The sequence below is a fragment of the Diceros bicornis genome, chromosome 18, assembly GCF_020826845.1.
Source record: "Diceros bicornis minor isolate mBicDic1 chromosome 18, mDicBic1.mat.cur, whole genome shotgun sequence".
In the NCBI taxonomy this organism is placed as follows: domain Eukaryota; kingdom Metazoa; phylum Chordata; class Mammalia; order Perissodactyla; family Rhinocerotidae; genus Diceros; species Diceros bicornis.
The window spans coordinates 60721076-60735898 of NC_080757.1; the positions used below are offsets into that span (position 1 = coordinate 60721076).

A 14823-nucleotide genomic window follows, 5' to 3' on the forward strand; every position below is an offset into this window, starting at 1 on the left:
TGCTAGTTTCCAGGTCCCCAGCCAACAGTCTCTGACACCTTCCTTCCCACCACACTGGCCACCATGGTAACTCAGCACTGAGGCCAAGATTTTGCAGTCCAACAGACGGCAGAGTGCAGCAGTACGCACTCAAACATTTCACAAGTGCCACAGAATGAAAGACCACTTATCTCACTGAAGCGGGAATGTGACCGCTCCAGGGAGCACTGCACTGGGCTGAAGCAGCCCATGTTTACAGGAGAAGCAGGAAGCAGTTCAGAGCATCGCTGTCAAAAGAATGGAAAGTTAAACAAACAGAAGCCGGCCAGGCTGCCCGCCTATCTCAGCACCTCAGCGTGGGCGGTCAAAGCTGACATGGACAGGAGACAGTCTGCAGCCATCTCTGCCGCCATTGCCAGAGGGCAGAGGTTGCCCATGGACAGCTGCCCTCCCCTGGGCCCGAATGGAAGGTGCCAGGTGGCCACATGCCCATGCAGCCCAGGGAGGTGGCAGAGGACCTGCAGGGGAAACAGCACAAACGTGTGGGTGCCGACCAGCTCCTCAGCTAGGAGTGGGGTCCACACCAGTGAGCGTCAGCTTGTGGGAGCAGCATTGTATCCCAGGACAGGGTCTTCACCCCAACTGCCAGTACACACCATAAGTCTCTGCCCCAGGAGCTTCAGGTAGCATGGGGAGTGGGCTATGCCCAGCACGCGGGGTGGACAAGTGTGGAAAGGCTGAGGCGCTGGCCCCCCTCCAATCCTGCCCACACCCCAGGGACCCCTGATGGCAGGAGCCATAGACCCCCACGGTGACCATAGAGCATTTGTAGACCACCCATCTCGCTAAGCGGGCCCCATGACTCAGTTTACCTAAGTCAGGCAGAGCTTTCTCTGTGCAGCCCCAGACTCGCTCTTTGCCTGCCCCACTGCACAGACCCAAGCCCCTCCGTGCTCAGTGCTCTGGAGGCCGCTCCTTGAGGCCACAGGGCCTGGTGCTTCTGCATCAGAAAGTACTCATTTACCATGAAGTAAGACCAGAGGGCCAGACAGAGAAGGCAAAGCAGAGGCCTGGCCCACCCCTGCAACGAGGAGACCAGTCACACAGACGGGGCCTGGTGGTCACCTAGCAAGGGCAGGCAGGAGCCCTGCCCTGCATGTGCTCCAATACAGGGTGCCCTGGGATGGGGAGGTCCACCAACGGGCTGTACAACTCTGTCGACCCCTCGCCAGCTGCTCATGAGGAGAATGTGGGCGTATCTGCAGGCCCAATGCACCTCTGTGAGCAGCAGAACAAGACGTGTGCTCACAACCCTTCTGGAACCTATAATTTGACCTAAGAACCAAACCCAATAGATGTGCGCTGGCTTCTACGTGGCTACCACCAAAAAACCCCAACCATGGATCTGTTTTGTTTTGTTTTGTTTTTTTTGCGAGGAAGATGAGCCCTGAGCTAACATCTGCCAATCCTCTTCTTTTTGCTGAGGAAGACTGGCCCTGGGCTAACATCCATGCCCATCTTCCTCTACTTTATATGGGATGCCACAGCATGGTTTGCCAAGCGGTGCGTCGGTGTGCGCCCGGGATCCGAACCGGCAAACCCCGGGCCGCCGCAGCGGAGTGCGCGCATTTAACTGCTTGCGCCACCGGGCTGGCCCCAACCATGGATCTATTTTTAAAAAAGCAACTCACAGACGAAAAGGATAGTGGGTAACTAGGTACGAGGTAAAAGAGCAGAACTTCCTTCACCGATTATAATGGGGACACTACACAGCAAGAGTGGAGCATGTTCTGGTGGAAACCGAGCTGTCAAGAGAGATGGTAAGAGGGAAATGAGGATCTGGATCTCACATGTGGGTGTAAACACAACAGACGAACAAATTTATCTGTCACATTAGTTTACGATTGGCACCATCTATGCCCACTAGAGCTACGAGGGGGCCTGCTCTGCCAGCCCCTGGTACACTGATGGTCTTTTCCTGTCCCTGACGGATTTACGCCTCTCTTGAGTGGGTTACCGTTTTGACCGGGCACAAATCACTGGCTCTTGTCATTTTGGTGGCAAAGGTAATGCTGCTGGAATTTTGGAAATAGCCTGATCTGCATTTACAGGGCTCCGAGTGCCAGAGAGAAGGCACACGCACACGCGCGCACACACACAGGCCTCTGAAAGCGTCCCAGTGGCAGTCTCAAGTCAATGTTTGTGCAATTTCTTTGAAATATTCTCACACGAACAGCTAAATCCTGGCAAAGCGCTCGGGACTCTGTGAATCAGATGGTTTGGGGCTGTTCTGCATTCCCTCAGCCAGCTCTTCTCGCGGGCGATTTGGCAAACTGGGCGCTCTCACCAGCAGTGCCGGCAGCACATCTCAGGAATCAAGTCAATTTCTCTCTCCATGAAAACATAGCTATCTCCTTCAACTTGGAGGGGGAAAGGTCACAGCTAAACAAGACATGACTCTTCCATGGGCTGCATCATCCAGTTAAACAAAATGAATGATTCTCGTCTCCCTGCACCGTGCCTCCACCACATGAAACACACTCCCGCATGAAACACACTCGCGCTCGGGGCCCCCCTGGGAGCAGGCAGTACTTACGACTGGCAGGCAAAAGACATGCCAAAGATGGGGATGCAGCGGAAGATGCCCTCCCAGCGGATGTAGCTGACCCGCTGCAGCCACTGCCCCCCAAAGAGGCCGTGCTTGAGAGAGGAAAGCACAATCTGCACAAGAGAAGACAGAGAGCTCAAGGACCAGTCAGCAAACACAGCTGGCACTCAGGACCCTGGGCCTCAGGCAGGGCAAGAGGCGGGAGGAGGGCGCGCAGCTCGCCCGCTCCACATCTCGGCCATGGGCTCTGCTGCAGGGCAGCCTGGTGCTGCCAGCTGGAGGGGCTGGGGGTCCCACACCTTCCCAGGCTCACTGCCTCTGCTGTGCCACGACCTGGCCGGGCACTGCCAGGAGAAGCACTGGCCTTGGGGCTTTCCCGGCCTTCGGGGGCAGCTACCCAGGCAGGGGCCACTTAGCGCAGACAGGAAGCAGCGAGGCCCGCCCACTGTGCCCACCCCAGCTGCCTCAGGTGACAGGACAGTCCCCCCAAACTGGGCAGGTCCTTCCCCGGTCCCACACAGACATGTTTTAAAAGACAAACCCAGTGAGGATGGGGCTGTCTGGAGTGCAGGGGTAACCATCACCGGGCTGGCCCCACCCAGTGCTCAGCCTGCCAAGGAAAACCTATTGCAAAGATTTCCAGGTTCCGTTCCCTCAGGAATGATCATTGCTGACCATCCCAGTGGATGGGCAGGTCCGGGGCCTCAGGTCCCAGGGGGCTCCCAGTGGGAGGCCCCCAAGCACTCAGCAAGAAATGAACGTCCTGAGCATCAACTCCACACTGGATCCTCCCGTCTAGTCGGTTATAAACATTCATTTAGAAAACAAATTGCCCCCTTGTGACGAAATGCTGGCATCATGACTCCTGGTCACAAATCCTACATAAAAAGTCTTTCTGTAAAATGAGGACTGTCCGCACTTTCATTTCCCAGAGAACCGGTCACGGGCCCCTGCCCTGGAGCCCTCCCTTCTCCTGCTGTCGACAGCATCTGAGTCCAGGCGGCCCCGTCTGTCCACCGGGGCTCATACAGATACATTCTAACATCACTTGCCAGGCTTTTAGCCACTTTCCTGTCATACCCAGGACACAGTTGGCAGCCAGACCACATCCGTGAGTGCCCAACACTCACCACAAACATGAAGACGGTGTAGAAGATGAGGGCCATGGCGCTGAAGGACTGGATGGAGGCCATCATGTTCCTCTGCAGGCTGAGTGGGAGCACAATGCACAGGGACACCACGAAGAGCAGGAGCACACGGAAGGTGCCGGTCACCTGGAGGGAGCCGAGTGCATGCTGGGCAGGCATCACCCTAGTAAACCCCATGCCTCCAACCTGCACGCCCAGAATGCACCCCAGGGCATAAGGAACCTTCCCCTAATGACAATGCTGATCTGAGATGTGGACTTAACAGAAAGGTCACACTGAGGTGCCATACAGGCAGCCACGAGTGTTCCAAAAGACCAGAGGCTTGAAAATGTCCTTACCTGAAACCCAAACAGCCGAGCAAAGAAGTTGGACCCCAAGTCGCCAATCACAACGTAGAAGGCAGCACAAGTTCCCAGCATCAGCCCGATCATGCTACAGAGAAAAAAGTCCTGGGTTTGAAACGGCATTTTAACAGGAGTCCACTGTCTATCACGATCAAGGCTGGCCCCCTTAGCCAAGTATCCACCTCAGGCCTTGTCTGTGGTCCCGGGAGGAAGCCCCGGACACCGAGCCCCATCCCCGTGGGATCACTGCTGACACACGGCGACCCAAAGGCTGGATGCGATTTTGAACGTTCAACAGTTTACCGGACTCAGGTATGTTTCGTGGAGTTCGCTATTTTACTTGGAATGAATACTGAATAACACTAAACTTTTCTTTATGTGATACTATACTCTTCTCTCCACAGGAGGTTCTAAAAGTTCTTTCAGGTGCTACTAAAATGCACTGTGATGTTAAGACAAGTTAAAAGAACAACCAACTGCTTTCAAAAAGGGTCGTTCTTTTGAATTTACGATTACTTAATTTAGAAGCCCAAAAGTGCAATTTCCCAGCAATTTTTTCATCTCATAAAATTTTACTCCAAAGGGAGAAAAACATGACATTCCAATTTAATGCCACCTTTATGCAATAGCGTCAGTGGGGGTGGTGCATACAAGTTTCGGGAACAGTGCTGAGAGATTACAACGGAGGGAATGCTATTTTGCTGTGTTCCTCAAGTTTTCCATTTTTATATTTTTCTTAGTAAGACAAATAAGCCTTTCAATCTCGACACTAATCATTTTAGGCTTACAATAAATTGAACTTTCAACTATTTAGTAAGTAACTCTTCAGAAACATATTATAAATTATAATCTAATCCACATCTGAAACATATCATTCCTTTTGTAGCAATCCTCTAGTTTCTCTTTAGCTACAGGTGAAGAATAGAGAGAATAATACCAAGCACAGTTGCACCATCTACCTGGTCTCCACCAGCATCTTCCCTGCTTTTCCGTAGGCGTGCAACGCTAGTGCAAAAGAAAGAAGAATTAGTGCTCAACCCAACAGCGTGAGAAGACATCAGGGAACGTTGTGAAGGGCAATCTGACAAAAATCCACTGCTCTGGAGTTTCATGGGCAGGAGGGGATTTTTTTTATTTTGGTCTCAGATCTAGCATCAACAAATGAAAACCACAGAAAACAAGAACAAAGTAAGGGAAAGACACAGGCAAGTTGGTTTTTTTCACTCAAAAAAAAAAAAAAAAAAGAACCATCTCCAGGAAGTAGCAGTTTCCCCGCATGGCAGCCGTGGAGGAGGCCGGCCGGGAGCAGAGGCTGGGCCTACACGGGCACCCATCTGGGCCAGAGCTGAGAGGTGCCCTGGAGGGCTCGCACAGCGCCAGCCCAGCACACCCAGTTTTCACAGCCCGCACCAAAGGGATTTGGCTAAGGGTTCACTCTTTGTGATTTCAGAAGAAAATTTAGAGAATGCTTTCAAGTGTAGCACTTCAGGACAGGAGGGGACAAGCGCTCTCGGGCCTGCTCTCTTTCAAGGTAGACAATCAAGGAACCGCCACACTGGTGAACAGCACGTCCTACAGCAGAGAGGAGGCACCCATCCTTCCTTCCTGACAACAGAATTGCTTCTAGCAGATAAGAGATTAAGAGCCGACTCAGCAAGGCCCCTCCCAGACCTAACAGGGGTCCAGTAACCCCTGTGTCCCCCACCAAAGTCCAGCCAGACAAGGGCAGAGGGAAGTTGCGGTCTCCCAGGACAGGTGCATGTGACAGGACGGCTCCAGCTTCCTGCCCCTTGTTCCTCCCTCACACGGGGCCAGGGCCCTCAGAGGAGATTTGGAAAGCAGGAAGCCAGCAGGCAGTTGGTGTGAATGAGTCCGAAAGACACTCATTGTCATTTTCATATTACTTAGGAAGAGGCACAGCGTGGCCAAAACCTAGAGAGCCTGGCATCCGACTCAGGCTACACCAGCTATGAACGGGCAGACGGCCCATGAGACACAAAGGCTTCCGCCATGGGGGTCACTCCGGTGTTCCCTGGCTTGTCTGACTACTGGACGGTGACTCGCATCTCAGGTTCATCTAATAATGCCCATTTGTATCACAGAGCAATCTGAATCTGAGACAGATCCTTGCATAGCATGCTGATCAAGGTCAAGCTGAGAATTTCCAAACTAAGAACTCCAGACAGCAGATGGCAGCCCAAGGCCATGCTGTCACCAAAAAGAGGCCCTCCAACCCTCTCAATGACAGTGGTTGGGCAGCAGGCCCATGGACACAACACAAAAACCCAGTGCCCCGAACGTGGAGGTGGCTGCACTCCGGGCTATCCCATTCCTTTTCCTTCTCCAAAGGTAAGCTGAGCATCTACAGCATATTTCAAATGCTCAGAGCACCCCGCCATCCTGAACATACCTGCATCCCGGACAGAGAGGAAATGGAAGGCACTCTAGGAGGTCAGAGGACAAGTCGGGAGGTGGCACTCTTCAGCCAGAAAGACTCAAATGGTTCCCAGGACAATATCCCAACGGGGCTGCCCCCAAGGTGCTGCCTGCACTGAGGGCCTGGTGTTCCAGCCTCCTCGCTCTCCCCACTTTCTTCACCTGGGCCAGGCTCACACACACTCCCCCACAAGCACACACCACACACACCACATCACCCCACAAACATACCCCCCGACACACACACACACCATTTCAAGTGTCGATCCCTCAACAAGCTCTAACCCTGAGTCTCAAATACAAATGCCCGGTAGCCCCCCACCCCTTAGCCTCCCGCCTGGCATGGCACCGGGAGGGTGGAAGGGGCCCAGGACTGCCTTCCTGCCCCTCTAGGGTGGAACCACAGTGCCAGACCAGCCCCGTGAGGCTGGGAGGCGTCTGCGAGAATGGTTTCTGAGCAAGCACACCTCAATGTGGACCAGACAGCCCTAGCTCAGGCCTTCTTCCTCCATCTGTGATGGGCACTCTGCAGCTAACAGGCTGGGCGTCATTGGGACGAGGAGCAAGCGCGGCCCCGACACTGGTCTAAGCAGTTAGACTGTTGTCCTGTGCGGGCCGGGACTGGCGTCAGGAGGGGCTCTCCAGTCTTTCCCACCTGACTGCCCCATGTCTTTCCCCGGGGATGCTAGGCAGCAGCTGCCCTGGGCCCTGAAACGCTGGGTCAGCTTCTCCTCCCAGGGCCACAGCCTGGCCCATGGCTCTGCAGCTGCGTGGATGCAGAGCTGACCCTCAGCCCACCACGTTCAGTGCAGGACTGCGGCCCCACCCCCACGCTCTCTACCCGCCGCCCAAAGTCTCCTGCTTGCCGACACCCAGCAGCATCAGGGCAGAGATGGGGGTGCATGCTGATCAAGGCGAGGGGCGAGCTCAACCCAGCCAGCCCCGGAGGCGGGTAAACGAGGGCAGGGAGGGTGTAAAACGCCCAGGTGTCAGAAAGCTTGCTTTTAGAGCCCTCATTTCCCAAGCCAAGTATCCACATGTGCAGGTCAGACGTCCAAGGACAGGCAGGGAGAAAACTGGCTGGACAGGCCCTCTGCAGGCCCCATCCCGGGCCCAGGGGTGGGTGGCAGGCTGACCAGGGCCACAGAAACCTGGACAATCGGACAACAGGATCATAGACACAGCACTGGAAGCATCCACTGCTCATACCTGAGAACGCAGAGCCACACTCTCGACAGTGCAGGGTGTGGGGCTCACAGCAGCCTCATGGGGGGCAAGACCACTAAAGGAGGCTGAGTAGCTGGCATATCTGTATACTTTCTAAAAATGGGGTTTAGAAAAGTCTATGTGAAAGTAGGACACGCAGGGTGAGGGAGCAGCAGGTAAGAAGTGGATAAAATTCACAAAAAATAGCCCACAAGCAGCAAACAAAACACCACAAAAACACACAAATAACACCAACAAAAAATCCACGGGTGCTGTAACTCCCCAGACTGGCAAAGTTCATTTTCCAGCAGATGCCTCCACATTGGCCATGGCAGAGGGGCCAGCATGTGATCACCGCCAGTGGGTAACCAAACTGACACCCCGCTGCAAGCTCAAACTCGAGGCTCAGCATGGCATCACTCGGAGAAAACCGCCCACCCTTGTGGAGCGAGTGCAGTTTAAACAGGCTATTTGTTCAAGCTATGCCTGCCACTCCGGGAATTTCCGCACCCTCCCCTGCACTGTCTCCAGGTCTGGATGAAGGCCATCTGTCCATCTCCTTGCCCACAGCTGCCCAATGCCCACAGATCCAGGAGATGACACACGTTGGAGGGGTCTGCTGACGAAGGCTGTCTGTCCCCGCCTGGTGGCAGTGGGATGCAAGGGGAGCTCTCCTCTTGGGCCACCCACTCTGGCTGCAGCACAAGCTCACAGTGGCATCTCTCACCCAGGAGAAGGCAGAAGATGGGGAGAGAGGCCCTTTTGGTAGGTCTCTGCATGCAAGCAGCAGGAGACAGCCCAGGTGTGGGCGGGCTGCTGACCCATGGGGTCCGAGAAAGATTCTCATCTCCTCCTGTCTAGGGCTCCTTTCCAAGTGGTGGGTCTCTCCATTTCTGAGAGATGGTGCCAAGATAGAGCCAGGACAAAGGGCAGCTAAGGCTGCAGCCTGGGCCCTGGGGGGCTCTGGGAGCTCACACAGCTGAGCCATCTCATTTGGTACCAAAGACACAACGGGAGACAGCCAGTGGTTTCAAATCTCTTTTGCTCCTAGCAGTTAGAACTGGCTGCAGTCAGCCAAGCAGTGAAAGGTAGGACCCTGGCAGCTCTTGACCCGGCAGCCATGTAGAAGGGCGTCTGTCCATGGGGCAATTTTCTTTCAGTTGTTCACATCTAGCCAAACCGGTTTGCCTTCTCAGGGACTTTCTAAGAAGAATCAGACAGCTGTCAAAACCCATGGCCTCCCCACTCTAGGGTCACAGCCAAGCACTTCATGGGGTGTCTGCTACAGAGACCCTGAAGGCCACGGCCCACCCACAGAGGAAGGGGCTGCTCGGAGCACAATTCATCAAGCTGAATTAGGTCGCCTCCCCGTGGGTCAAGTACAGCTGGTCAATCTCGCTTCCTCAAGGGACTCCGACAACAGTAAAAGAGCCTGACAGCACCCTTCTCACTGGAAAGGAAAGAGAAGGAAGCACCCCTTCAGTCCTGAGGTCAGAACAATGCTAGTGTGTCAGTGCCAATGCCAAACAGACAGACTGGAAGGAAACCCAAGGCGATGTGGCCAGAAGCCCCCGCGTGGATCCTGCAGATGGGTTTATTTTGTTTGGCCCCTGCAACTCTGCACGCCGTTTCCTCTCACCACCTCCTCTCTGCCACCAGAGCTGTGAACTGAGGGCCTCGCCAGGCCCTCCTCAGGCGGACTGCATCGCGGCCACACACTAGCTGGGGGTTTGGGGGCTTTCACCCGGAGGCCAGGAATTCTCCCTAGACCCACACAGGACCAGCTCCTGAGAACACGTGTTGGTATTTCAACACCCACGCAGAGAGCTGAAAGGTCCCGAGGCAGGCAGAGGGAATGCCATCTTCACACAGCAGCCTGAGGGCGGCAGGCAAGTGAGGGACCCTGTCCTCAGAGCCACGCTGCCTAGGAAAGATCCAAACTGAAAGGAAGCTGAAGGCACAGCCTCCTCTCCCTCAGTCCAAATCAAAGGAAGCAAGAAAGAACGAACGGAAACAAAACTGCAACCAACAGCGTCAGGAAACACAGAAGGCTGCCGGGGGATGGGTGACTTGACCCCAGCTACAAGCCTGGCCCAGGACAGTCTCTGCCACAGCATTCAAAGCAGGGGAAGTGCAGCAAGGCCCCCATCGGGCGGCTCCAAGGGCTCTGGGTACTCAGGAGGAGGGGACAGCAAGCAGGGGGAGCTGCTGATTCTACCCAAATGTGGAACGGGAGACTCTCTGTGTGCATGTGCTTAAAGGGGAGACAGGAGACCAAGTATCTCCTCAATTTTGAAGCACACGTTTATATTAACATTTTCTAAAAATTGCATTAAGTTTTACAACAAGAAAAAAACCCTGCTGGTCAAGGAATTCTTTAAGAATAAAGTGGAAAAAAAGTAAATAAACAATGGAGTTAAGGCCCCAGCCCCCAGACCTAGGACGCTGCCCTTCTAAAGAGGCTGCTAGAGATGTCCAGCCGCCTCCTCGAGAGCCGACATTCTCACCCAGGCCAGCGTAGGTTCTCCGTTTGCTCAGGCTGGCAGATTTCACCAAGAACATGCAGGACTGGTGTGTCATCCACGAACAGAAAACCAAGAGCAGGGCCCCCAGGACGATGCCACACTAGAGAGTTGAAAGAAAATGAGAAGTTGACAAAATAAACCACTCGGGTGTCTGTACCTCACACACTGACCAGCATGTGTGTGGCTTAAGACAGCCCTCCCCACTTCCCTGCCTCTTGTGGACACATGGCCCAGCTCTGCCTCACTGCCCTGCCTAAGGGTGACAATTCCTAGCATTGAAAGGGACCAATTTCCTGGATGTGGTGGCCACACGCTTTGTCCCAGGGCCTTAAACATGTGCCTGATCCTGAAAGAGCAGCAGGAACACCACTTCCCTCCTGGTCCTTCCAAGAGTCCTGTGAACAGCAGGGTGCTGCCAACAGCTAGTCTCCCTAGATCTCTGCATGCACCCTACAGGGTACCACCTTTTAGCCACTTGTATCAACAGCTACAAGTGAACACATTCCGGAAGGAAGAGATTAAAAATGACATTTATGCCTTTCTAATAAGTTAAACAGACACTCACCATCTGACCCAGCAATTGCACTCCTAGGTATTTACCCAAGAGAAATGAAAACATGTGTTCATGCAAAAACCTGCATGCCAATGTTTATAGCAGGTTTATCCATAATCCCAAAACTGAAGAAACAACCCAAATGTCCTACTAGTTTCTATTAGAGCTGAACGTGCACATATCGTAGGATCCAGGTATTCTCCTCAAAGGTAAATACCCCACAGAAATGCATATGTGTGGTCAGAGCCTGTGCATATGTGTTCATAAGAGCTCTAAATGGGAAATTGCATGTGTGCCAACAAAAAGAATAAGTACATTGTAGCACGTCCACACAACGAATACCCAGACACGAAACACGAAACACATACACATACAGTATGACTCCATTTACACCAAGTTAAAAATCAGGAAACACCAATCTATGGGGCTAGAGCTGGGATGTGGACCCTTTGGGATGAAGGCAGGGACTGGAGGGCTGTGGCAATGCTGTGCTCCTTAATGTGGGAGCTGGTTACATGCGTTTGTTGACTTTGTGAAAACTCATCAAAAGTATACCTCAAATGTGTGTGCTTTTCTGTATGCATGTTATACTTCAATAAAATGTGAGCATTTTCCTTAACTACCAAAATTACTAAAACCAAACAAACAAAAAACCCAAAACCGAAACTTTTTTTAAACGACATGGCTGCCAGACACTAAAAACACACATCCCCAAATTGCCCATTGGCCTCATGCTGTGCTCTAGCAGACGGGCTTCCCGTGGATTAGATGCTGAGTCCACGCGGGAGTGGCCGTCCCATCTCTGCCAGGCCCTCGGGACAGGGTGAACTGCTTCCAGTTCTCTGCTTGCACGCGGGCCTCCACCACGAAGCTCTTCCCGGGCAAGTCGGTGCGGCCCCTGTTTAAATGCTCTGGCAGGGGCCTCGTGCCCACACAGCAGACACTCAGTCTGCGGACAGTCGAATCCCCGGGCCTGAAAGCACATTTCACAGGCGTCCACACCACAGCCCTGCCGCGGTGGCACTTCCCAGATGAGCATCTGGGACGGCAGCGTGGGACTCTCAGATGCACAACCGGCGAACTACACATTCCAGGATGCAGTTCTGTGCCAAGCCAGCCGCAATGCACCCTGGGACACGTAGTCCTTACCGAAGTACCCAGAAGCGGCCGCGCTCGCTGGGATTTGCAATGCCCAGATACAGATGTTGCCCCGGGGGCTCTACAAGCAGCTCGCGTGGCCTCTCATAATTGCCAGCAGGGTCCCTGTCCTCCCGCCGACATGCTCACCAACCAAGTCAGATCAACGACTCAGACGGGAACCCTAAACGCATTCTCATCCAGGGGCTGGAGGGCTCTATGTGAGGGAGTGAAAATTCTAAGATTAAAAAATTTTTTTTTGCTATTTTTATCCAAAAGACGCTAAATATGAAAAATGAAAAGTGTCTGTTAATCTAAAATTAAACTACTGGTGCCCATTGTCAGTTTCCGAAATGTCCATCTTATTTTCATTTTTCTATCTACTTGGTTTCACCATGTAAGACTGGTCTTTGCAGCCTTACGGCCACCTGCCCTGCCCCAGCGTCCCCCCCCAATCCCCCTCAAGGGAGCCAGTTCTCCGGTGGCAGCTCCTGCCCACGGGGCGGGGGAACAGCAACCGGAAGCTGACAAGTTCACTTTTAGGAAAGAAGTTACCAATTTGATAATTCCATCAACCTCCCTTTTTTAAAGTACCGAAAGCCGGTTTATTTGTGGACCATTTAAACAGAAGCCTAACGAATCCACATCTCAGAAGCGTGACTTTCTTCCAGGCGGTATTTAATGTTGGCACGACACCAAACCTTTAATATCTCAGATTTTTCAATTGGGGTGACATATGCACACGGTGAGCCGCGCAGATCCTAATGCAGATCCAATCTGGCGAATTTCATGATCACTTTGTCACCAGCGCCCCGACCCAGTCCCAGGGCTTGAGTCGCGTGCTTCTGCAGACAGTGCAGCCGGGTCGGGGGTTAAATAGTAATAATAAGAAAACAACACTGAACCCTGCAGTCACTTTCCGTCTTCGGAAGGGCACTTTTCTCTGCGCACCTCGCGCCCGGGTCTGGAGTCGGGAATCGTGCGGAGCCGCCGGCCTTCCAGGGGGTCCTCGGGTCTCCCCTGCAGACCCCCGGCGGCGGACCCGCGCCTCCACCCGCTGGTTCCGCCCGGCCCGGGGAGCAGACGCTGTGCGCCGGGCGAGCCGGGCAGCGAGGGCGGCGGCCGCTGCCCGCTGGACTCACCTGTTTGAAGCAGAAGGGCATGGTGAGGACACTGACCCCTACTATGCTGTTCACTATGTTGGTGATCAGGCCCCAGTTGGAGGCGGCGGCCGCAGTCATAGCGCAGGGTCTAGGGCCCGGGCGCCCGGGTCCGAGGCGCCGGGACGACGGCGGGGCGCGAGACCCTGAGGGGTACGGGTAGCTGCCTGGAGAAGGCGGGAAGACGGTGGGGGCAGTCAACCTCCAGACTCCGCCAGGCTCTGCGGCCGCCTCATGGCTTCGTCCTCCGCTGGCTCTCGCCGGCCGCCTCTGTGTCCCCGCGCCTAGACCCGGAAGAGCCGCCAGGTGCCAACCAGGGATACCTCAGCCCGGCTTCGCGGCCACCCTAGCGCGCTCACTTCCGCCTTCCGCGGGCTCCTCTGCCCGGAAATGACGACGAGGGGGCGGGGCTCGGCGGGGCGCGCACCCACGCGAGGCGGGCCTGGACATGCCGGCGGGGTAGTGAGGGGAAGGTGAGGAGTGATGGGGCGGGGCCTGGCAGGGGGCGGGGCCATTCGGAGGCGTGGCCAGGCGAGGCGGGCCTCGGCGGGGAGCGAACTAATAAAGGTGGGGCGGCGCCCGGTCGGGGGGGAGGGGCCTGGACCTGCGGGGCGGGGCCGGGGGGCCGATCACCTGTCTGGAGCGCCACGCTGGTCTCTCTGGGTGCTGGACTCCTGAGGCCCGCTTTGCAGGAGCTGGAAGACCAGGGACTCCCAACTATAGGGCCGCCATCCGGAAGGGCATTGGAGTACAGGAGAGAAAGGGCCACACTGCTCCTTCTGGAGAACTGGGTTTGGAGGGTTCATTTTAGCAGTTACACCCTAGGACCGAAATCTAGGAGGGCTTCAAAAAGGAAGTGGCTTGTAGACTGGGCCTTGAGAGACAAATGGGAATGGGACAAATGGAAATGGAGGATGGAGAGGGCTTTGGGGAGGGGAGAGAACAAACAAGGGCCCTGATACATCTGTGAATTCTTAGTACCTGGCAGATGCTCACTGTATGTCTGCTGAATGGATGCTCAGAGACAGGAGGCCTGGGAAGGGCCTTCTCAGGAAGAAGCAAGTAATTCCAAGCTGGCTAGAACTGTGCACAGGAAGAATTAAAGGCCACTGGGAAAAAATATAGGGGGAACCATGTTTGTAGGCACATGAAGGACCTTATGTCTTAGAGCAGAGGCTGATTCCTCAGCTCTAGGCAGTGCAGCCACTAGTAAGGCTTTGTCCCACCCCTCAACCCCCAGGCACCAGAGGAAGATGAGGAAATGCCAGGTAAAGAGTAATTAAATTCAAAGCCAAAATAATAAATGCCATTCATTCATTTTTATATAAATCATATGTACACTCTATAACTTGCTTTTTATTAATTATGTAATTTTTATGAAATATTATCCACACAAGATAGGATATGATACTTAAATGTCTGTTTTAACAAATAACAATAAATACCCATAAGCCTGCCCTTTGGCTTTAAGACAGAATATTAGCAAACACTTAGATACTCCCTTTGGTCCCTCCACAATTTCACCTTCCTCCCCTCTTCGTAGCCATTCTGGGATCATCGCTGTCCAGATTTTATCAATTCATTACTTTTCTTTAAAGATTTACCACATATGGATATATCCCTAAACAATTATGGGAAAGACTACTGTTTGTCTCTTAATATTCATTTGTTCCGCCTTCCAAATTTTGCCTGCACATGTGGCTGCCTAGAATAAATAATACACTTCC

General features: G+C 53.8%; 1 protein-coding gene across 2 annotated transcripts in view; it reads right to left on the reverse strand.

Annotated features, from left to right (window-relative positions):
• The window catches only part of SLC38A10 (solute carrier family 38 member 10), a 42764-nt gene extending 29312 nt beyond the window's left edge, over positions 1-13452 (reverse strand). The window contains exons 1-6 of one of the 2 annotated variants that reach the window (XM_058561847.1): positions 13079-13452; positions 10229-10346; positions 5039-5084; positions 4074-4167; positions 3718-3861; positions 2576-2700 (exon numbers count right to left, since the gene is read on the reverse strand). In XM_058561847.1, the coding sequence (XP_058417830.1) occupies positions 2576-2700; positions 3718-3861; positions 4074-4167; positions 5039-5084; positions 10229-10346; positions 13079-13177 (626 nt within the window). In that variant the 5' untranslated portion in view covers positions 13178-13452. The remainder of the gene's footprint in view (positions 1-2575; positions 2701-3717; positions 3862-4073; positions 4168-5038; positions 5085-10228; positions 10347-13078) is intronic. The other variant, XM_058561846.1, reaches the window with a different exon arrangement.
• Positions 13453-14823: the final 1371 nt, after the last annotated feature.